General features: G+C 56.6%; 2 protein-coding genes across 4 annotated transcripts in view; one reads left to right on the forward strand and one right to left on the reverse strand.

Annotated features, from left to right (window-relative positions):
- Positions 1-99: 99 nt before the first annotated feature.
- Positions 100-3,773, forward strand: RPL10A (ribosomal protein L10a). The gene is made up of 6 exons (XM_048925724.1): positions 100-155; positions 371-445; positions 518-598; positions 917-1,065; positions 2,113-2,285; positions 3,572-3,773. The coding sequence occupies exons 1-6, from the start codon at positions 151-153 to the stop codon at positions 3,740-3,742; spliced, it is 654 nt and encodes a 217-aa protein (XP_048781681.1). The 5' UTR covers positions 100-150; the 3' UTR covers positions 3,743-3,773.
- A 2,347-nt stretch (positions 3,774-6,120) lies between these two features.
- The window catches only part of SCUBE3 (signal peptide, CUB domain and EGF like domain containing 3), a 29,092-nt gene continuing 13,099 nt past the window's right edge, over positions 6,121-22,113 (reverse strand). Inside the window, exons 5-23 of one of the 3 annotated variants that reach the window (XM_048925688.1) lie at positions 21,186-21,311; positions 20,304-20,420; positions 17,054-17,101; positions 14,317-14,433; positions 13,428-13,550; positions 12,584-12,700; positions 11,863-11,985; positions 11,081-11,215; positions 10,752-10,844; positions 10,556-10,672; positions 10,325-10,486; positions 9,941-10,144; positions 9,680-9,841; positions 9,279-9,446; positions 9,031-9,192; positions 8,038-8,235; positions 7,466-7,618; positions 7,227-7,306; positions 6,121-7,071 (exon numbers count right to left, since the gene is read on the reverse strand). In XM_048925688.1, the coding sequence (XP_048781645.1) occupies positions 6,922-7,071; positions 7,227-7,306; positions 7,466-7,618; positions 8,038-8,235; positions 9,031-9,192; positions 9,279-9,446; positions 9,680-9,841; positions 9,941-10,144; positions 10,325-10,486; positions 10,556-10,672; positions 10,752-10,844; positions 11,081-11,215; positions 11,863-11,985; positions 12,584-12,700; positions 13,428-13,550; positions 14,317-14,433; positions 17,054-17,101; positions 20,304-20,420; positions 21,186-21,311 (2,555 nt within the window). In that variant the 3' untranslated portion in view covers positions 6,121-6,921. The remainder of the gene's footprint in view (positions 7,072-7,226; positions 7,307-7,465; positions 7,619-8,037; positions 8,236-9,030; positions 9,193-9,278; positions 9,447-9,679; positions 9,842-9,940; positions 10,145-10,324; positions 10,487-10,555; positions 10,673-10,751; positions 10,845-11,080; positions 11,216-11,862; positions 11,986-12,583; positions 12,701-13,427; positions 13,551-14,316; positions 14,434-17,053; positions 17,102-20,303; positions 20,421-21,185; positions 21,312-22,113) is intronic. The other 2 variants (XM_048925689.1, XM_048925690.1) reach the window with 2 other exon arrangements.

Raw genomic sequence — 22,113 nt, forward strand, 5'->3', positions numbered from 1 at the left:
TGAGCAATCCCGGCTCTCTTCCGCCACTTCCTGACCTCACTGCCACACCGCGCCACTCCCAGCATGGCGCCGAGGAAAGCTCGCGAGATCTCAGCCGTACTTATAACGCGCGGGTCGCCCCGCCCCGCCCTCTCCGCCTGAACCGCCGCCATGAGGTAGGTGCCGGAGCGCGGCGTTATCCGTCGCCATCCGCGGCCCGGCCGCCGGGCAGGGTGTGGGTTACCGGGTCCGATGGCGGGGAAGGGGTGGGCGGTGGGGGAGAGCGCGGATGGAGTTCGGGCCGGGCTGGGTTTCGGTGTTCGGGCCCGGTCCCCGCTCCGTGGCCTGCGCTGGGCCCGCGCCTGAGCCTGTCTTCTGTTTCCCCCCGCAGCAGCAAAGTGTCCCGCGACACGCTGTACGAGGCGGTGAAGGAGGTGCTGCAGGGCAGCAAGACCAAGAAGCGCAAGTACGAGCCCTGCCCTGTGCCCGGCTGAGGCCTCGCGCCCCGTGCAGGGCCTGACCTGGACTCTTCCCTCAGGTTTGTGGAGACGGTGGAGCTGCAGATCAGCCTGAAGAATTACGACCCGCAGAAAGACAAGCGGTTCTCCGGCACCGTCAGGTTCGGCATCCTCTTGCTCACACCCAGCCTTCAGCCCGCGGCCCTCAGCCGAGGGTGGCTTCCCTGCTGCAGGCCGTGCTGCTGAACGCCCCGGGTAGTTCAGACCGTCACCCCCGAGCGGGTGCGGCTGGACGGACCCCCACCCTGGGTCTTAAAACAAGAGGGGAGGTGTGGGGTGCTGCCCCCGCCGCCCTGCCCCAGAGGCAGGTTCTGAGCGTGGAGGAAGATGTGAGGAGCTGCGGTAAGGTATCTGCATGCGGGTCCCTCTGAGCTGCGTGGCATCCGTGGCACACCAGGTAATTTGGGCTCTGTCTGCAGGCTGAAGTCGACCCCACGGCCCAAATTCTCTGTCTGTTTGCTGGGGGATCAGCAGCACTGCGATGAGGCCAAAGCGGTGGAAATCCCTCACATGGACATAGAGGCTCTGAAGAAGCTCAACAAAAATAAGAAGCTGGTGAAGAAGCTGGGTGAGCGGGGTGTGGGTTGGTCTCTGGGTGCCGTGGCTGAGCCTGTGACAGCAGGTTTCCCCATGCTCACATTCCCATGTCAGAATTAGCTGCAGAGAACTGAAAACTGATTACTCTTGAAGAGTAGGATTCTGTCTAGGAACTACCAAGCAAACCTTAGGGCCACTTACAGTGTGAAATGCCTGGCAGGGCAGTGCTGTAGGAGTGCAATGATTGCCTTCTTCCAGGAGGAAGGGATACAGGAGAGCTGTTCCATCTCCTTGAGAAGTTATCTCCCTCCCTCAGCGTGCCATAACTTTCAGGGAAAGAAAGTGCAACAAAGCCAAGTAGATCTAGAGGTGAAACTTGCTCTAATCCTGCCATAGTGCAGTGAACAGGATGGAGTTGGGTTACTTTTACTTGTAGCAGATTAAACCTTTCCTACAGAATGAAGGTCATTTTGATAAGTATCTTGAGCAGACAAGAAAAGCTTACCATTCAGTCCTTGGAAGTGTAGGAGGTTGGAAAACAATGTAGGATATGGTTACTGTAACCTAAGCCTCTCTCAGGTCTGTGGCATCATAGATTCATCATCATAGAATGGCCTGGGTTGAAAAGGACCACAATGATCACCTCGTTTCAACCCCCTGCTGTGTGCAGGGTCACCAACCACCAATCCAGGCTGTCAAGAGCCACATCCAGCCTGGCCTTGAATGCCTGCAGGGATGGGGCATCCACACTCTTCACATATGAACAGAATACAGAAGAAGAATTCTAGTAGAGCTCCAAGTGTCCGTAATGCAGCTGGATAAATGCTGTGCATTTCAGGGAAGTCCTCTGTGTACAGTTAATGGGATTGCTGCCAGGATGTCAGGCTCTGAGTCCTGGAGGAGTTTGCCTGGTGTGACAAGAATGGCTTATAATGCAGTATGAGGGAAAAGGCAGGGCTTTGGAACATGGAAATGTTTGCACAGGGGGATGTGCAGCAGTACAGTCTCACCCGAGCTGTTGGTTTCAAGCTCTGGGTTAGAGCTGAGAGCGCTTCCTTACCTCCTTTTGTTCTCACAGCTAAGAAGTATGATGCCTTCCTGGCTTCAGAGTCCTTGATCAAGCAGATTCCTCGAATCCTGGGTCCGGGTCTGAACAAAGCTGGCAAATTCCCTTCTCTCCTCACTCACAATGAGAACCTGGTGGCCAAGGTTGATGAGGTCAAATCTACCATCAAGTTTCAGATGAAGAAGGTAAAGAGCTCAGGGCTTCCAGTTGGCAGCCGCTTACCTGGGGGGCTGTGGGTGATTGGTGTCCCTTGGTTGTGGCTGCGATCCCTGGGCTGGTCTGTAGGTGTCCCCCAGTGTCTTCAGCAGCTCCTGGTGAGGAGCATGCAGCGTTCTGCTGGGCAGCAGAGCAGCGCAGTCACCATTCAGCTAACTGGAAAAGAACAATTGATCTGCGGTTAGAGGAGCTTAGAAAAGCGATGAGGAGATGATGCTGATGTCTGAGCGCTGAGCACAATTGGTCACAATTAACACCTCCAGGAAGTGGGTGACTGCAGGGTGCGGCTCTGGAGCCGGGCGCCCCGGTGGCTTTGTGCTCACTGCTGTGCTTTGGCAGAAGCACGTTTGGGACTTGACTCTGCAAGTGAACTTTGCAGCAGCTCTGTGGATGTCTGCGCCTGTCGAGAGATGTTGAGGCAAGCCAGCGCCCTCAAACCAAAATAACCCTGCTCAGGCATTTTAATCTCGTGACAGTGGTCTAAATGTGACTCCTGGGTATTATTCAGAATTAGCAGCTCTGCTAGCTGAGGTGCATCCTCAGACGCCAGCTGATGTGAGCCTGAAGGCACAGCTGGGAGGACGCAGTAAATGCAATAGTTTGCAAATGCTTCAGCATTTAAAGTAACAGAGCTAATGATGTCCTGACGCTTCTCTTGTCAGTTTGCTCATAAATCCTTTTGTCTTCAGCCCGTGGGGAACATTGACTTACAAGCTCCTCTGCAAGGCTGGCAGGCAGAGGCTTGGCCCATGTGTATTATGTGCAGAAAGAAAGGGCTGGTGGTTGGTGCCAAAACAAAAAGTGAAGCTGGCGCCATGCGTAGCAGTGAAGTTTGGAGCTGATAGGCTGTGCTGCTGGGTTAGCAGTGTGCAGGAAACGTGCCAGCGCTGCCTGGTGAGTCAGGCATGGGATTAGTTACACGAGAGCTCTGCTCCTGCTTCCCTACCAGTTCAGAGCGGCGCTTTGCACGTCCCTCCAGCTTCCCCAGCTTCAGGAGGTGGCTGCTTGCTGCCTTCACTGAGCCACCTTTGCGCTGTGAGGAAGACGGACCTGTGCCAGCTGTTGCTCAGATTGCATCCAGATGCTGCCAGACATCCATGGGAGCCACGTGCCAGACAGCGAGCTCTGTAGAAGCACTTTGCCATGGATAGGCTGGAGAAGTTAGCTGCAGGGACAGGCCGTGGGGGGGGATCCCTGGGTGCTCTGCTTGTTCTGTCAGCCAGCCCATAGGTGACCGTGGTGTCCTTGTCCCCAGGTGCTCTGTCTGGCTGTGGCTGTCGGTCACGTGAAGATGACAGAGGATGAACTTGTCTACAACATCCACCTGGCCATCAACTTCCTGGTGTCCTTGCTGAAGAAGAACTGGCAGAACGTGCGTGCTTTGTATATCAAGAGCACCATGGGGAAGCCCCAGCGTCTGTACTAACTGGGTGGCAATAAACTTTTAGGACATCTTACAGCTGTGTGGTTGCATTCCTCCAAAGCTTATTGGGCAAGACTTTCTGAAGAGCTGCTCGCTTCCTTACAGTGAGGAAGGTTTTAAATGCTGTTAAATTGAAAGAGGCGTGAATTCAGGGGAAGCATCAGCCTTAATTTTGTGTTTGAGCTTCCTGAGTCACACAAGCTGATTTCTTATGAAGAAGACAAGCTTGTCACGCTGCATTCAGAGCAGGAGGGGGGAACCACTCAGCAGCTAGCACAAGCAAAATTGGGGTGCTTACCTCAAAACTAAGGAAGGGCTCAGTGCCCAAAACAGCTCCTGCACACAGCAGTCATCTTACAGCCCAGGGCTCCCTTCTGCCATCCCAGGAACAGCATCCTGCCAGCTCTCGGGGGGGGGGGGTTTATGGGGCATTTGCATTTTATAGGGTTCTGCTGCCCTTGAGGTGACCAATGGCTGCAGCAGGGGCTGCACAGCAGCAGCTCATGAAGACTTGATGGATCTTTCAGCTGGCTCCAGTTACATGGGGATTTGGAAGGTGCTGGGGGTAAGAGGGGGGAGTTGCAGCTCAGTGAGGGGTTCCTCGTTGGCTCTGCTTTGCTCTGCAGAGAAGCATGTAGTAGTTGCTGTTCAACTCAATGTTCTGGGCTAAAAGTGAGATATGTTGCATCTAATTAACGTATATAAATAAATGCATTGTGTAATGACTGCAGAGCCTATGGAAATCTGTAGGATTTAAGCTGGAAGCAAAGCTCTGTGCCCTCAAAAAGAGCTTGTCTGAGCATCTGAAGAACAAAACAATGAAAATAGCTTTGGACCCCGCTGTTAGAAACCTTTTAAAACAGGCACCAGAGCCAGCTTCTGAAAGATCAACACAACACCAAGAAATTCCATTTAATAATTAAAAAAAGACAATACAAAATGCAAACATTTCTTTTTACAAAGTTCAGATACATTTTTCTTTTTCTCTTTAATCAAGTGCAAATAACTTTATGAACTACATCTTTCTCATCAATCACTTTGCTGGAGATGGTAAAACACGGCCTGCTGCAAAAGGCAGATATAAATATTCCAACATGAAAAAAAAGAACCCCCCCCCAAAAAAAAATACACACAACAACCCTTATATTTACGTTCACCTCGTTGAAACATTCAATACATCTGAGAGGTGGCTGATGGTTTTCAGCCCTTCAAACCTTTTCTGAGTCATCTGATGGGTGCAGGTAAGAGAAAGGGCCGCTGCTTTCTGGTGGGCTTTTCTGGGGGATCCTTTGAGGATATGGGGGGGGGGGGGCGGTGTTGCCACATCTCTGTCCTTTACAGGAGGACACGCAGCCCAGCTCGCCTTCCAGCACAGCCCTGAGGGAGCAGAGGTGCCCGGCTGGGGACGTGTGGCACCCAGGACATCCCCCAGTTCCCAGATCCGCCCTCCCAGGCTCAGAGCAGCAGCAGCAGCTCCCAAATTCAATCACAGAGATTCAAAGAGCTCTGCGTCGCACCGGGGCCACCGCAGCGCGCATTTCTGGGCTGCCTTTTTCTTTTTCTTTTTCTTGTAAATCCGAAAAACCCTTTTGGTGGTCATTGCTCTGCTGTGGCTGCCCCAGAGCGATTCAAAAACACAACAAAAAACCAACCAACGAATCCCTACGACGGCTTTTGTGCATCAAAGCAGCTGCTCTCAGACACCAAACCGAGCGACAAACAGCTCAGCCCCCACAGCTGCTTCCAGCCAGGCTGCGAGCCGGGCGGCAGGAGGGAGAAGCCCACAGCTGTGATGAATCAGTGCAGCCTTTTCCAACCCCCCACATCTCGGGGACGCATCCCTGCACATCAGAACCCGGCCCGCCGCCCCAGCAGAGCCCAGTTGTTGGGGTGAGCGAGCAGCACAGATTGAGGGGGGCACAGACCAACCCAGGGCTCTGCCTGGGCCATCAGGGGAATCCATGGAGCAATTTCTCTCCCAGGATGGGAGGAGTGGGTGCAGCGGGACGGAGCAGCATGAGCCAAGGAGCTCAACCAGCCCGAAACCGTACAGCACCGACCCTGCCCAGCATTACAGACAGCCCCAGTGAAGGTGATGGATCCACTGTGAGTGGACAGAAGTGCCTTAATACCCAGTAAAACTCACCCCATCATGGCCAAGCCTCACTTTCCTGCAGAGGAGATGTGCAGCCTTCCACCAAAGCAGGTTGCTACAGGGAAAACATGCAGCAGAAAAGGTTCCAAGGCCAGAAAACACCATTGCATTTGTCACCAGCAGCCCAGGGCTGGGCTTGGTTTGTTGTTCAGTTGTTTTGTTCTTTTTTGTGACAGACACACATTCTCATTTCTCAGGCAGGTATAAATATTGTAGTTTCTAGTAGAAAAAAAAAACAAAAAAACACAAACAACTTCCCTCTAAATAATATAAAGAAGACTCAAATGATTGCACTTAATACATATGAAAAAGGTAGAAAGGAGGATATCCTAGTGCACAAACGTTGACTCCTGCTCTTCACAAAGCTTGCTTTCTGTCGACGAGTTACTCTTTGGCAGAGCTTGGAAGGAAGTCTGGTTCCTTGGCACAAATGTCCGCGGGGGGGAGGGAAGAACGCGCCCGGCTGAAGTCCTCCTTGGTCGCTCCATCTCTCCCATGCAGCCACACGTTCTCCATGCCTTCCTCCAATGCCAGGTGCCAGCACGGCTCTCCAGCAGGACGGCCACCAGTGCCACCGTGCTGTCCCATTCTGTCCTTTCTTTTGTCCTTACTGTGGTTCATTGCGGTTGGTTTCGTTTTCTTCCCCCCCCCTCCACCCCTCCAGGCTCCTCTGCAAAGCTGTGCCGATAGCTGAGCTCCGTGCGCTGCGCAGAACGCGGCGCCACCTCTGGTGCTGCCCTGGGATGGGGCAGGAGATGTGCCCTGGGGGGGCTGCTGGTGCCTGGATGGCATCGAGGGATGGGACAGAGCCGGCACAGAGGTGGGAAGGAAACGGATGGGGTGAAGAAGCTGCTGCAGAAGAGAGGAATGGCATTGCTGGGTGAGATCAAGGTGAGACCAGAGCTTTGTGTGGGACGGGAGGCGGCGGTCCTGCCGGAGCCAGGCAGGAGGAAGGAGGAAAATTGAAATAAGAAGAGAGGGAGGAGAAGGTTTCCTTGGTGGCCGGGCGGCCCGGGGTGTCAGGGCGCTATTTGTAGGGCCGCAGGAAGCTGGAGACTTTGGAGCGGAGCAGCTTGATGAAGGAGCGGGGCAGCATCTCCTTGTGCTTCTCCGTGTACTTGAAGTAGTTCTGGGGGTGTGCCAGCACATCAAAGAATGCTTTGATCAGCTTCTTGTCCTGGAGTTAAGCAAAGCTGATGTCAGCCCCAATACTGGGCCCAGCACACAGCTGCTTCAGCCCCACAACACCCCCAGCACAGCTCCAAACCCGAGCGATGCACCGTGCTCACCCCAGCAGCACCAGGCAGTGGAGCTGATCGGGGCAGTGCTCACCTTGAGGATCTCCTGGTGGTTTTCGGAGGCGTACAGCCTGCCGTCCCGCACGATGTCCTCCACCAGCTGCTCATAGTCCTCTGCAACAGCCAAGTGAGAAACCAGCTCAGGGCATCCTCCCCAAACCCAGAGTCTCAGTCTCTGGCACCGAGCTCCCCAGTGTGTGGGAGACTCGACCTGGGCTCCTGGGGGAGCAGAGCAGGCAGCACCAGGCTGGGATGCCGTCGCCCCGTTCTTACCATCATAGGTGACATAGGGGATCTGGAAGCCCCGGGCGCTGTTGGCCTCGCTGGTTTTGAAGTTGATCCAGAGTTTGCGAGAGCGGGCGGTGAAGGCGATGGGTCTCTCGTAGGTCTGGCACGTCTCATAGGTGGTGATGGAAGATGGGGAGGCTGTGGGGGGACAGCGAGGGACTGAGTGATGACCCCCACCTCACTGTGCTGGAATGCTTAAAGGGGACACCAGGGATGGGGCTTGTCTGTGGGCAGTGAGGCTGACCCCCCCAGTCCCTGTTTAATAGCAGGGGCAGTGACATTCCCTCCTTGGAATGGAAACAATTCCTTCCTTCCAAGGTTTTGAGGATTGCTGAAAAGCTTGTAAACGGCCCTCATTCCATGCACATCCCTGCAAAGCAGCAAGGCAGCACAGCAGCAGCACGATGCTGACATCCCTCCAACAACCCTTCCATCGCATAAACCCACCCCACTGCCTCGCAGGGACCGGCCATTCTCCCTTGGCATTCATCAGCTCTGCTCTGCTCTGTCCTCCCCCAGCTCCTCCCATAAGCACCGCACCATGCTCTGTTACCTACAGTTTTTCCGCATCACCAAGACGTCCCCGCACTCATCCTCAGAGGGCAGGAAGATCTCTGGCACCACGATGAGGATCTTTCTCTTGGGCGGTGGGTTGATGTTCCACGTGCACTCGACGTTGGCAGGGTAATTCCCCGGGTAGTTGGGGGACTCAATGTAACCTGTGTACTCGCCCAGCTCGCCTCCGCACTGGCGATCTGCAAAGCAGGAGAGGGGCAGATGGACTGGGAACTGGTGGTACAGAGAGACAAAAAGCTGGTAGCAAAGAGGAGACAGATGGGCTGGAAACTGGTGGCAAAGGATTGGAAAATGTGGCACAGAGGGCGCAGAGGGGTTGGAAATTGGTGGCATGGAAGGACTGGAAAATATGGCACAGAGGGACTGGAAGCTGGTGGCACAGAGGGACTGGAAACTTGTGGCAGAGAGGGCACAGAAGGATTGGAAACTGTTGGCTAAGAAGGACTGGAAACTGATGGCACAGAGAGTCAAGAAACTGGTGGCACAAAGCACACAGATGGACTGGAAACTGGTGGCACAGAGGGATGGGAAATTGGTGACAGAGAGAAGAAACTGGTGACATAAAGGACTGGAATCTGGTGGCACAGAGGGCACAAAGGGATTAGAAATGTGGCACAGGCACTGGGACTGGAAACTAGTGGCACAGAGGGATGGGAAATTGGTAGCACAGAGAGAAGAAATCGGTGGCGTAAAGGATACAGAAGGACTGGAAATGGGTATCACAGAGGGACTGGAAAATGTTGGCATGGAGGGACTGGAAACTGGTGGCACAGAGGGATGGGAAACTGGTGTCAAAGGCCCTGGGACTGCAGAGCTTTATGGGCTGGTGCAGGTGAGCTCTTTATCAGCACCACTCCATGCACACCCAGCCACACGAGGCACAGCAATGACTGACTGCGCTGTTTTGAGGGACCTGGGGGTGGTTCTGGGGAAGGAGCCCCACTCACACCACATCACACCCACTGCCCACCTACTTTTGCACTGGGACACAGAGGTGGAGCCGTCGAAGTCGGTGGTGGTGTTTCCAGGACAGGCGATGCAGTAGTTCTGCCTGAAGTCAGGCTGGTAGGTGCCCACGGCGCAGCGGATGCAGCGGTGGACGCTGGTGTTGTAGTAGTGCCCAGGTGAGCACTGGACTGGGGGAACAGAGTGCAAACAGAGCTCCGTCACCGCTGGCACAGCCCCAGTGGGTCCCTCCCACCCTGCACCAAATGGGACAAACCTTTGGTGTCACAGTCCTGGAAGGAGAGGGCTCCCTCGTGCCGGGTTGTCAGCCCCCCGCCGCAGGGGAAGCAGAGCGCCCGCCCCACCTCGGGCTGGTAGGAGCCACGTGGGCACGGCTGGCAGGGTTTGAAGCCATCGGCGGAATGCTGCCCGGGGGGGCACTGACCTGTGGGCACAGCCATTGCTGGGAACGCAGCCCACAGAGTGCCCCGTGCCCGGCTCCCTGCCCCTCCAGCTGAACAAATGGGATGGAGGTCCTTCTAAATGCTGTTCCCGTGGCCAAACGGGCAATTCCCAGAGGTGCTCAGAGCTTTTGCCTCTTCTAGATGGGGACTGATGGTGGAGCACCGGGGTTGGTGTGTGGATGCCCCCTCCCTGGTCCCCTCTGCTCCCCCCTACCTGTGCAGCCGGTGATGTTGGTGGCTCCCACGGGGCCGAACGCATCGCTGCGGGGACACAGGTCACAGGAGAGCTGCCCTTCCTTCTCCTGGTAGGTGCCAGAGGGGCAGGGGACGCACTGCTCCGTCTGCCCGTGGTAATAGGTTCCCTGCGAGCAGCTAACTGAGAGCCAGGGCTGGAGGTCAGTGGCATGCCGGGGGGCTGTCCCCAATGGGGGGGACACATCGGCTCCCATCCCACGGCCTTGCACTGCTGCCTTACCACACTTGGTGCCCAGGCGCTGCTGGCCTGGCCCGCAGCTCTCCTGCCGTTCTGGGGCCACACTCAGCTTCCTTGCCACCTCGTACTCCATCCCAGCAAAGCGCAGCAGGAACCGCTCCTGGTTGATGGATTTCTTCAGGGCTTTGATGGCCGATTTGAGCTTTTTCTCCACTTTCTGTCGCAGGCACTGCAGGTTGCAGCTGGCTGGGTTTTGAGGGTGGGGGAGCAGAGAAAACAGTGATAAGAGAACAGAGAAACCCAACAGGATTCTCTCCTGGTGCAGAGCGCTGCTGTGGGCCCTGCTGGATGCCCAGCCAGCACCGGATGAGGACCATCCCAGCTCTCTTTGCTGCATGGGGCACCATGAGATGCCACCCAGCCCACCTGTGGTCTCCTCCGGTTTGATCTCCGCCTCGAACTCCAGTGTGATGCGCGTCACCTCCTTGCCGGAGGAGTTTCGAGCCCGGCGGCCCTTCCCCTTCTTGGATGAGTCACACTTGAGGTTGACAAAGGCCACCTGGCAGTCGGAGCAGGGTGCAGCACCGCCTGCATGCAGGGTGACAATCAGCACCTGCCCCTCTGTGGTGGGACGAGCATCCCCCCAGCCCTGCTCACCCTGTGCTCCAGCCTTCCCCGCCTCGTCCTGCTTGCTCTTTGCCCGTGGGTGCAGGTGGCACTTGGCATCCTTGATCTTGAAGGAAGCCTTCTGCTTGATTGGGGCAGCGACAGTCTCTAAAAGAAAAGGCGGGTGCTGAACCCATAGGTGAGGGGCAGCACGGGGTCAGGGGGATGGGTGCCCACAGCCCCTTACCGAGGCACTGCTGGCTGCTGTTGGCTGCTCTGTGCTGGCTGCCCTGCCGCAGCACCGGCGTCCCACAGCTCACCGTGTAGCTGCTGTCAGACTCTGTTGGAAGGAGGTGCAGGTGTCAGTGTGCTGCTGAGCCCCCGGTGCAACACCCCATGCCCCAGGAGCAGCCGTGCAGAGACCCCAGGGTGCAGCGCCCAGCACCGCACCGACTCTGTGCTGCATGAACCCACCCCAGCAAAAACATCGTTCCTTTGCACCCTGAGGGCACTGCAGCTCTTCTGCCCCTGCTTTGGGCCATGCAGGGGATGGGGACCCTCCTGTCCCCCCTGTACCTGGCTGGAAACGAGCCTTGGAGGAGCAGGTGAGAGCACAGCTGTCCTTCTTGCCCGTCTTGTTGCAGGTGAGAGTGGCCCGTGGTGGAACTGAACCTGCCAGGCATTTCACCAGCTCTGAGGGACATGCACCAGCTGGTGGGGACAAGTGGGGACACCCATGGCTGGCACAGAGCAGAGACCACGGCCCACCCACCCAGTTGGGAGAAGGGTGCAGTGTGGGGATCCCAGAGCAGCATCTTAACCCTCCCCCCACCCAAAGCTCCTTGCGCTGTGACTGCTGAGATTTCTGAATTTGGGGGGCAGAACTGCCCTTGGCTCTATCTGTCCCCAATGAAAGGGGTCAGTTGGGTACCAGAGCATGGCCAGGGCCATGAAAACTGTTCCTTTAGGGGCACAGCCAGTGCAAAAGCTCCCAGCCAGCCCTAGGCATGGTCTAAGATACAATGAGGTGACCCAGGGCAAGGGGGGCAGGGCAACATCAATCCCATCCCATCCTGTCCCGTCCCGTCCCGTCCCATCCCATCCCATCCCATCCCATCCCATCCCATCCCATCCCATCCCATCCCATCCCATCCCATCCCTTTCCATCATCCCATCCTGACCCACATGAGATGGACAAAGAGTCGCAGACCGAAGCAACTCATCCTGCAGCACCCTTCAATTGGACTCCCCAAATCCCTGTGCTCCACCCACCCCCATCTTGCTCCTTACAGTCCCAGATGATGGTTGGGGCCATGGCCCCCCTGGGCTATGCTGGAGCAGGTCTGGACTGGACGTACCTATGCAGTCCTTTTTGTTCCAGTGCAGCTTGCAGCCCGCAGGACAGGTACACTGGTAGCTGCCAGGCGTGTTGATGCAGCCAAATTTGCAGCCCCCACGGTTGATGCTGCATTCATCAACATCTATGGGAACAGAGGGCAAAGTTGGGGGCAGTGGGACCCCCCAGCTCTGATGCTGAAGCATCTCAAGGATGTGATTTTGGCCAGATAAATGGCACAAAACACAGACACCAGCGGGGTTCTTGCATCCCGGGGGGGCAGGGTTGGAGCAGGCTGCTCTGGGAGCAATGGGGCACGTGTGGCACGAGTAAGGTCACCCCCCACTGCCACAACACACTCCTGCACCCCCCTCTGCATGTTTTATCTGCATCCTGGGGCGCTGCACGCCCCCGCCTCATGAAACTTAAATCAACCCCTTTTGATGTTCCCCTTCCCACCCCATCCCATCTTGCTGCCAACAACGCCGGGGATTTCTCTCCCTCTCTCCCTGCAGACAAGTTACAAATTGTTCCTGTTGCTGCGTTTGAAGTTGCAGACACCAATGTCTGGCTGTGTGTGCTCTCCCTGCACGGCCCCAGCATGGGGTGCACGGCGGGGACATGGGACACTGCCACCCAGACCTTGGGGACAGCCCTGGGGCTGCCCCATTTCTGGGTGCCCTGAGTGCTCCCCAGGACCCAAACACAGGGGGGTCTCACTGCCAGCCCCCAGCCGGCCCTACCTCCACAGTGGGTGAGCCCATACAGCGTGTAGCCCTTGTTGCAGAGGCACTGGAAACTCCCAGGGGTGTTGATGCAGAGGTGGTCGCAGGTCCGGTCGAAGGAGCACTCGTCGATATCTGGGGGGAGGTGAAAAAGCGAGGCAGGGAGGTGAGGATCGGCCCGCTCCTCCTTCTTGTGGTGCAAACCAGGGGGTGCACCAGGATGCTCTGGGACCCCATGCTGGGATGCTCTAGGGCCGTGTCCCACCTTCACTGCTCCAAACTCCTCGCACGTTCCATTTGCAGCCAGAGTAGCCCACCACCACTCCTCCCACCCCAAGTGCAGCCCGCAGATGTGCCAAACGGTGCCCTTGGTGCGGTGCCCCGCTGCTGCCCTGCGCACAGGAGGTGCTGCACAGGCAGGTCCTGCCTTGGGGCCGCTGCCAGCACCGTCTGTGCAGCCCTGCAGGGCACCTGGCTGGGGCTGGGCGGCCCTGCGTGCACAGGTGAGCCCGGCCCAGAGGGTTTGATCATCATTTCGTTGGCCTCATTAAGTTAATTGCCACGCTCGCATCAAGCTTGTAAGAGCGTAGAACCTGGATGGAGATGAAAGCGGTCGCAGCCCTGGAGCATCAGCTCCCCCCCACCCCATCGCTCCCAGACCCCGTGATTCTGGGGAGGCTGCAGCTGAGGCTGAGTGCTGCCCGTGGCTCTGGGGGGGGGGATTCCCGATTCCCGTGGCCCCCAAATGGCCCAACAGCACCTGGCTGGGTGCTGAGCTGGAGGCACTGCCGGGAGAAGCTACAGGAGAGGTTGGGACAGGGGGCAGGGAGAGGTGACAGCCGCATCCCCGCGCTGCCCTCACCTTGGCAGTTCCTCTCGTTGATGAGCAGCTTGTAGCCCTTCTTGCAGCTGCACTCAAAGCTGCCCACCGTGTTCCTGCAGATGTGGTCGCAGCCGCCGTTGTTGAGCCGGCACTCGTCGATGTCTGGGGAGGGGGGTGGGGGGAGGACAGGGACACGCGTGCTGTGCTGCTCATCCCCAGCCCTCCCGCCTCTGCTTTTATATTCTTTTCCCCTCTCCCAACTAATTGCACAATTTACTGCTTGGAAAGGACCTGTGAAATGGAAGGGCAGCAGGGAGAGGCAGCCGTCTGCCCATCTCCCCACCACCAGCACCGGGGCTGGGACTTTCCCTTTGTTTCTGGCTGTAAACCGGCAATAAAACCCCCAGACACGGGGATATGGCTGCAGGTTATTGCTCTTTCCTGGAAACTGTTGAATCAGAGGGGCAGCCCTGAAGAAATAACGAGGGGAGGGAGCTCCTGGGAGCAGCCAGCAGGTGGGCAGGCGGCTGCAGAGCCTTCTGGGGCTCTGCTTTCAAGCAGGGTCAAGTTCCTGAAGCTGATGAATGATGCAGTGCAGGCACTGCCCCATCCAGCCCCCGGGTCACTGTGCCCCCGCATCCCCTGCATGGACAGACGTGGTGCTGATGCTTTCTGATGCCAAATGGGCATCTTAAAAAAAAGCAGATGAGAGCTTGGTGCAGAATTTGGGATTCTCCCATCTCAGGAGGCAGCTCTGCAAACCCGGCCCAGGTGTGCTGTATCAGCACAGGATCCACGCACAGAGGTGGTCCTCCAGCTCCACCCGTGGATGCAAACACAAACCCGAGCAAACCTCATTGGTACACAGTGCTGAGCTGCACCTGAGCCTTTCCTACAGGCACAAGTGATGGTCAGAGGGCACTCCTACCTTTGCAGGTCTTCCTGTCGGGCTGCAGCATGAAGCCCATGGGGCAGCTGCAGTGCACGCCGGTGGCCGCGTCGTGACACTTGCTGTCACAGCCCCCGTTGTTCACAGCGCAGGTCTCTGTAGGGAGAAGGAAGGAGCACAGCAGATGAGGGCCCACGATCCCTGCCCCACTGAAACACCTCTGGGTTTTTAATGCCCCCTGGTTAACACACGCCCTCAAGCACAGAGAGGGGACCTGGTGGGTTCCAAGGGTGAAAATGAGTGCACGTGGCACATCTCTGCCTGCAGGCAGGGAAAAGCATCCAGGTTTCCTGCTGCCCTGTCCTCTGCACAGCCCTCCTGCCTTCCAGCATCCAGCACTTCAGAAGGGGCATCTGTCCCTGTGGTGGGACATGGGAGCAGAGACAGCCCCACCTGTCTGTCCCAGGGCAGTGCAGGTATGGATGGAGCAGTGCTGAGGAGGGGGGTTTGCTACTGTAAAACAAAGGATGAAACACTTCTGGACTCTTCAGGAGCCTCCATGAGAGCAGGGCTGCAGGCAGTGGGGGACACACGGCGCTGTCAGCATTCGGGTGTGCAAGATGCACTCAGGTGCACAGCCCCACATCAGTTACATCCACCACCCCACAGTGCTCCGTTTGCCCCACACACATCTGTGCTGTCCTCATGTGTCACCAATGGGCACGCTGGCCCATCCGGCTGCCCAGGCTAATTTGGGAGATGCTTTGTAAAATTAGAACACACACACACACGCCAGCAGCATCAGTGGAAAAAAAAGAAAAAAATCCCTTAAAAAAAAATGCTAATTATTCCAGCATTATCAAAGTCAGCTGTTGCTGGTAAAAGCAGAAGGGGCACTAATTGAAACGAAGCGTTTTCAGCTTGACAGCTTCCCTGTGAGATCAATCTTCAATTTGGGTCCTAACCGCCAGAACAATGGTTTGAAGTGCATGAAGTTGTTCACAGAGGGTAATAAAGCCTTTCCCTTCGGAGGGCCAGGCAAGGGGTAAATGAGGCTTCAAGGAACCCGACATGAACATGCCTTGAAGAAATTCCTTGGAAAGAGCAAATCCCAGGTTCTGCTGCTCTTTGCATGGGGCCCAGTGACGGAACCGTGCAACCATTTGCTGCAGGGCGACGGAGCTGGGATCGTTCTGTGCTCGTCTTGCTGCTGCTATTTTTATGATGTCCCATAATAGGAGAACAAAGGGACCATTTCATGCAATTAATAGCCAGCACAATTACAAAACGTAATGGCAAGGGATGGATTTCTGCAGATATGAACCCTGCAGCCCCAGACCAGCAAAGAGCACAGGGCAGACAGCACTGCACCAAGGGGAAGGGGAACTTCATGGAGGCTGCATTAAGAATTTAATTCAGCTCTGCTGCAGCAGTTTGGTCAGGGGGAGAGAGAGGAGCGGGTTAATGGTGTCATTGCTCAGGGTGAACCCCACGCTTCTGGAGCAACAGGAGCACAGCTCCCTTCTCCCCAGCCATCCATCCCCTTTGCACCGTCAGGGCTGAGCTTTGCAAAGAGCTTTGCATGGGATGCACAGAAGCCAGCTTTGCAGGGTCAGCACAGCAAAGCACTTTGTAAAACGGGGGGGGGCACATCCCAGGACTTGCAGAAAACTTTTGCAAGCAGAGCAGGGCTCTGGTGTAACTGAAAGTGAAGGGTCAGGGATGGGCGTTGTGGCCCTGGGACAGGAGCACCGCTCAGCAGTGCTGGCAGCTGCAAGCCAGTGTGAATCACCACACACACAGCGTTTGGTGAGGGCTCCCATTGCATGGGGAGGGAGAAGACAAAGCAGCTCACACGCACACACACAAACACGCTCCATCCTAACCTCACTGTGCCACAACAACGCCCCTGCAGTGTCCTCCACTGTCACTGTCACCGGGTCCAGACGCGCCCCATGTGTGCCCCCGCGCTTCCACTGCTCTGGGTTTGCCTCCCGGGAGGCAGCAGAAGGACATCAGCCCCACAGTGTTATGGAGAGAACCGTGGGGTGACCAGCTCAGCACAGAACTGAAGGTCTCTCCGGTGCTGCCTGCTGAAGGAGCCTGGGGAAGGCTCTGCAGAGCCCCCAAAGTGTGGGTTGGTGGGATAGGGCTCAGGGAAGGGGTCCTCTTGGAAGAGCCAGGGAGTGCTGCCATGTGTCACCAGGAGCTGGGGACCTGCAGTGACATCTGGGAGCAGGGTCATTGCAGGTGCTGCCAGCAGTCACCAGATGGGGAAGGGAAGAGAGGAGGGGATGTAGGGAGACACTGCAGGGAGAAAGCCCAGTCTGAGCGATGCCTGGTGCCCTGGTCTTGCAGCACAACTCCTTCAAATGCCTCTTGTAACTGCCCCACTGCAAGAGATGGCTCTGATCCCCAACAGGACAGAGCGGAGCACCGGGGCGGCTCTGAAGCACTGCTCCCACCCAACGCTCCCACCTTAGCCACAGCTGCAGAGATGGGCACAAGGAAACCATCACCCCCGGCCCAGACAAGGCGAGTGCCCAGCATCATGCAAGCACAGCCAGGGAGGGGTTTGCTGCTCTGTGCATCCCCAAAAGCGGAGCTGGTTGCAGCCCAAGGTTTGCTGGGGCGGCGTGCAGGCAGCAGCAGTGCCGGTTAGTGCTGGCAGCGCAGCCGTGCAAAGCAGGCATGCAGTTAGTCCAAAGCTCACCCCCCCAGTGAGCATCTCGAGGCGAGACCCCTTCACAGAGAAAGAGAGAACAAAAATATTTACCATTAGAAAACGTCTCAAGGATAACGTGTTGCTGGAAGTGTCTCTCCCCTGTTTGATATTATAAAAAAGTGATTTAGAAACAGTGTCCAGCAAGGAAGCTCGCTTGGTGTCACACGACAGTGATTTCCACTCCGCTGCCTCTCGAGCTTGGTGGAAACGGTCCCCCACCTCCCACAAGGATCCAAACCCGAGGTCTGGGTCCTGTGCTGTCCATCACCCTGTCTGCATCACCCCTGGCCTCTCTGATCCCCACCGGTTTGGCGCTTTGCTCAAGCAGCAGGGCAGGCGCAGGAGAAAGCGAGCAACAAAGAGCATTAGTGCAGAGCCCATTAGTCCCATGGAATGGTGCCTTGCTCTCAGCAGAGCAAAAACGAGCGCTCGCCAGGGTAGGGGCAGGCAGGAGGGACTGAGCCCAACCTCAGTGAGCTTGGGCTGCACCCAAAGGGCCGTCTGGGGAGTTCTTTGGGAAGCCGTGGCACAGAGCTGAGGGCTGTCCTGCCTTATGCTGGGTGTTCTGGGGAGGGATGAGCACCTCCTGTGCAGGGATGGAGCCCCACAGCAAAGGACACGTGGATGGGGATGCCTGGGGAGCCGTTTGGGGATGACTGTGTCCCTGTTGGATGAGACACAACGCCGGGTCCGTGCAGGGGGAAGGAGGAGAAAAGGGGAAAAGGAGGAGGAAGCCCAGCCTGCCCCATGGGTACCCAACCCAAGGGCAGGGGGACTCAGGACCCCCAAGGCTCTGCAGTGCCAAGAAGGGACGTTGTCTCCGTGATCGGAGCAGCATGGTGAGCCCTTGGCCACCTTGTGTGCCTGAGCCCCGTGTTCCCCCCCTCCCCAAAAAGCCCTCCTGTCCCAGCAGCTTTGCTTTTCCCAGCCCTCATCCACTCCCTGATGTCGCATCACCCATCAGAGGTGCAGCACAAATCGCCCAAACACAGCTCAGGCAATCTGCCATAAAACTGGAGCTGGATTTATTTCCTTCTCCACCTAATTGCACTTTCTGCCCATCCACAGCTCCGGGCTCAACCCCTCTGCACCCCAAACACCAAAAGGACGGGAGATGCACCGCCAGCATCAGTTTCACCCTACAAACTCTCCCAAAAAGCTGAAAATCACAACAGCCAAAGCTGCACCTCCTCACGGGCGCTGCACCCCAGGGCTGATCCGACCCAGGCTTTAATCTGGAGGGCGATTTGTTGCGCATTTGTTTTATTTTAAAGGCCGCTTTTAGAGCATCAACATAAATATCCGAGGTCACCGGCCTCCCCCCGCAGCTTCCATCTCCCCCCCCCCGCCCCGACGCTGCAGACGCGTTGGGAGCCATTAGGGCTGGCCCCGCTCTGCTCCCAGGCATGTTCTTCATTATCCTCGTTTTTAAAAGCGGCAATAAAAAGCGGAAAAATGAAAAACACCGGCCGTGCCCTAATGAAACCGTCACTCAAAGGGGCTGCTCGCGCTTCCTGCCGCGTGGTGTGATCTGAAGGGAACCTGGACCAGGGGACGGCCCCAGCAACCCATCAAAAGCACCGCGTACAATTTCAAAGCCCGCAGCCCGGGGAGAGAGTTTGCGTTCCCCACGCTGGAAATTTTATTCCCCTTGAAATGATGAAATATTTCAGAGGAAATGGAGAAGGAGAGAGGGGAGGGGGCAGCGGTGGGAGTGGGGGGGGGGGGGGGGGAAAGCAGGGCTGTTTGCTGAGCCCTGGCTGTAAAACAAACGTGGGCAGTTATAAATATTTGAGCAGGTACCTCAGCCCCCACCTCGGCCATAAATCTGACCCCAAAGCACAATCCTGCAGTGTTCCTGCTACGGCTGGGGGGGGAGGGGGGGCTGGGACCCCTCCCAGGGGGATATGGCACAGAATGGGGCTGTCCCTGCAGAGCCACGTGGATGGAGGCACAGGGTCAGGGGGTTCAGAGCTGCCCCCAAAAATCTGTGGTTCATCTCCCTCAGGAAGGTGGGAGCAGAGAGAAGAGCCTGCAAGGATGCAGCGGAGCTTGTAGGAGGTGCCACCCTGAGAGATGCTGTGCACAGATTGGAGCAGAAAGGGGACGTTTTGGCCAAGGCTCTCAGAAGGATGTGGGATTGCTGAAGCACAGAAGTGCTCCTCTCACACCTGCAGCACCCAGGCCTCCATGCTGAGACCCTCCATCAAACAGAGCCCTGTGGAGCATCACCATTTGGGCAGCACCCTGGTGCCCCGTGCACACAGACAGGGGATGAGTGGGCTGCTAAATAACCCTGCTGGGTGCCGAGCTGGGGTGGGATGCAGCAAGCAGGGAGAAGATGCCTGCAATAGAGCAAGCCCCACTCAGCTCCCTGCTGCCCTAAGGACAAGGTGCAGCATCACATAGAGCCAGCTGGGAGTGGGCAGGGGGCTCTGCTGGGGGCACAGTGCTGCAGGGGATGGACCCTGACCCCCAGTTCAGGTCAGAGCTTGGGGAGTGCAGAGCAATCCCTGTGCCATGAGCAGCCCAAAGCTGGCTGCCGCCTCCAGTCACTCTCAACATCTTTTAATTATTTTGCAATAAGAACTGAAATGTCTGGAGCAATTTGTGGACTTAATCACTCCCCAAATGTAACATTTTTTTAAAATCAAATCAGCTGTCAAGCAGCACAAGCGTCTGAAACCAGTAAAACTTCTATCTCTGTTTGATGTTTCCCAGTTTGAAAACACATACAGGAAAAGGATGCTTTTGGGGATGGTTGGGCTCTCAGTTGGGCTGTTGGTTGCTTGCTATTATTTTTTCTTCTGCAAGACAATTGTTCCTGAGCCGAGAGCCCACGATGCCAAGTTGGGATGGAGCGCACGCATCCAAATTGGTCCCCTCCAGCTTCCTCCCTGCTGCTGTTGGATGGAGGTGGTGGCACCACGGGGACAGTGACAATTGCTGCTGTGAGAGACATCACCACCCCTTTCCCTCCTGCAGCACGAAGGCAGGTGGGGACCTCAGCACACTGAGTCACAACACATTTGTCCCCACGTCCCCCCCACCCAGAGCATCCCCAAAGCCACTCTTGCTCCCAGTGGATCACTTTGTTCCATGGCTGTGGTGGTGACACGGCACCAAGCCTATGGATGCACGCAGCATCCCACAATGAGCTGCTCCAACCTCAGCCTTAAACTTCTGGCAGAAGGAACTGCCCCATCCCCAAAGCACTCCTTTACCCAAAGGCACATTGCTCAGGGACAGAGCAAGCGGCCCCGAGCCCCAGCGCGATCCCTCGTGGGGACTCTGCACCCACCTATGCAGGTGACGCCGTCAGAGTGCAGCAAGAACTTGACGTGGCAGCCACACTTGGGACCCTGGTCTGTGTCATCACAGGTGTGCTGGCAGCCGCCGTTCCCATAGTTGCACGTCACTGAGGGGGACAAAGCACAGGGGTCACTATGGGGGAAACAACCCACAACCCCTTTTCTCCCCACGTCCCCCCTCCTTCCAGGCTGGGTGGCACAGAGCTGCTTGGGGAACCTCAGCCAGGTCCTAAGACACGTTCCTCCCTCTTAGATAATTTCTTAAACCCTTTAGTTTTCCCAGCAGGATCTTGGCAGATAAAAACCCCTGGGTTGTTATGTGGATGTTTTTTTTGGAGATTTACTAAATGCCACCAGTAGACTTGGTGGAAGGGGACCCACTGACAAAGGGGCACAGTGAGATCTCCAGGATGACTCAGGTGCTCCCCTGCCAGCTCTCCCAGGGCGTGCTTTGCCTTTAACTTGGAAGGAAAACAGCCCCATAGGATTAAAACTGTGTCTCATCAGCAATTTTAGCTGTTTGCTGCAAGACAGCGAGCAAGCAGCAAAATAAAAACAATTGCATAAAGACAGAAATATATATTTAATAGCCTGGCAGTGCCAGCAAGATCCTGGCAGGAGATCATACGGGCTGAGAGCACCCTGTGCCCCGGGGAGAGGATTCCTGCGCTCCCCCCGTGCCAATCACATTCCCTCTGCTCATCTTCCTCATGGGAAAACCAAGCTGGTGTGACATGGATAGAGGGTGCTGCACACACAGTGCCAATTCAGGCTGCTCGTGGTGGAGTTAGGGCTTTGCAGCAGGGCTGGGGTGGGTCTGTGCCATCAGAACAAAGCCGCAGAGTGGGACTGGGCTCTTCACCCCTCCTTACGTTTGCAGTCACGTTGGTTCTTGGTGAGCTCGAAGCCCGGGCGGCACTCGCAGGCGATGCCCCCCTTGGGGGTCTCTCGGCAGATGTGGGCGCAGCCGTGGTTCTTGTTCATGCAGTTCATTCCTTCTAAAGGAGAAAAGGAAGCAAAGAAAAGCTCCAGAAGGTCACCAGCACCGAGGATTGCTCTCCTCCTCCTCTCCACCCTCTGCGCCCAGCAGCACGGTGGGGGTGGAGGGATGGGGGTTTGAGGCAGCTGGTTTTTGCTACAAAGGGAAAGTTTCTTTTTGAATCTTATCAAAACTGATGGCTCTTTGTGCCAAGGGCTCCTGGCCCGGCAGCATTTCACTGCTGTGCATCTGCTTGAAGTGAGGAGGGAGAGAGGGGAAAGGAGAGAGCGCAAAAGAAACGCAGAGAGTGCAGAGGGAAAGGAGACAGTCTGCCAGGGTCAGAGAGAGGGAAGGAGAAGGGAGACGTAGTGCTGGCAAGGACCCCAGAAGGAAGAAAGCAGCCGTAAGAGTGAGATTTAGCTCTCTGACGCTGAATGCTTCAGTCCTGGCAGTGCCTGAGCCAGGAGTGAAGTCAGGGCGACCAACGCTCAGTCCCAAAGGCTCCCAGCTCCCCAAGTCCTGGGCTCACAACCCAGGGATCAGCTCCCAGCCGCTCACCCCTTCTCTTCACTCCAAAACCTGAGTGAAGGGAGCACACAGGCAACATCCACAGGGCTGACCTCGGGATGCAGAACCCACATGGCCCTCCCAGCACTGATGATGCTCTGCAGATGCTCAGCTCAAAAATGGGCTCCAAAAGGCAGCACCTGTGTCCCTGCCTGCAGCAGGGCCACCCACAGCGGCACTGATCTCATCCCTGCCAGGCACACACATGGGATGGGGACACAGAAATGCCACTGAGCCATCCCAGCCTGGGCAAG

The sequence above is a fragment of the Lagopus muta genome, chromosome 24, assembly GCF_023343835.1.
Source record: "Lagopus muta isolate bLagMut1 chromosome 24, bLagMut1 primary, whole genome shotgun sequence".
Lineage (NCBI taxonomy): Eukaryota > Metazoa > Chordata > Aves > Galliformes > Phasianidae > Lagopus > Lagopus muta.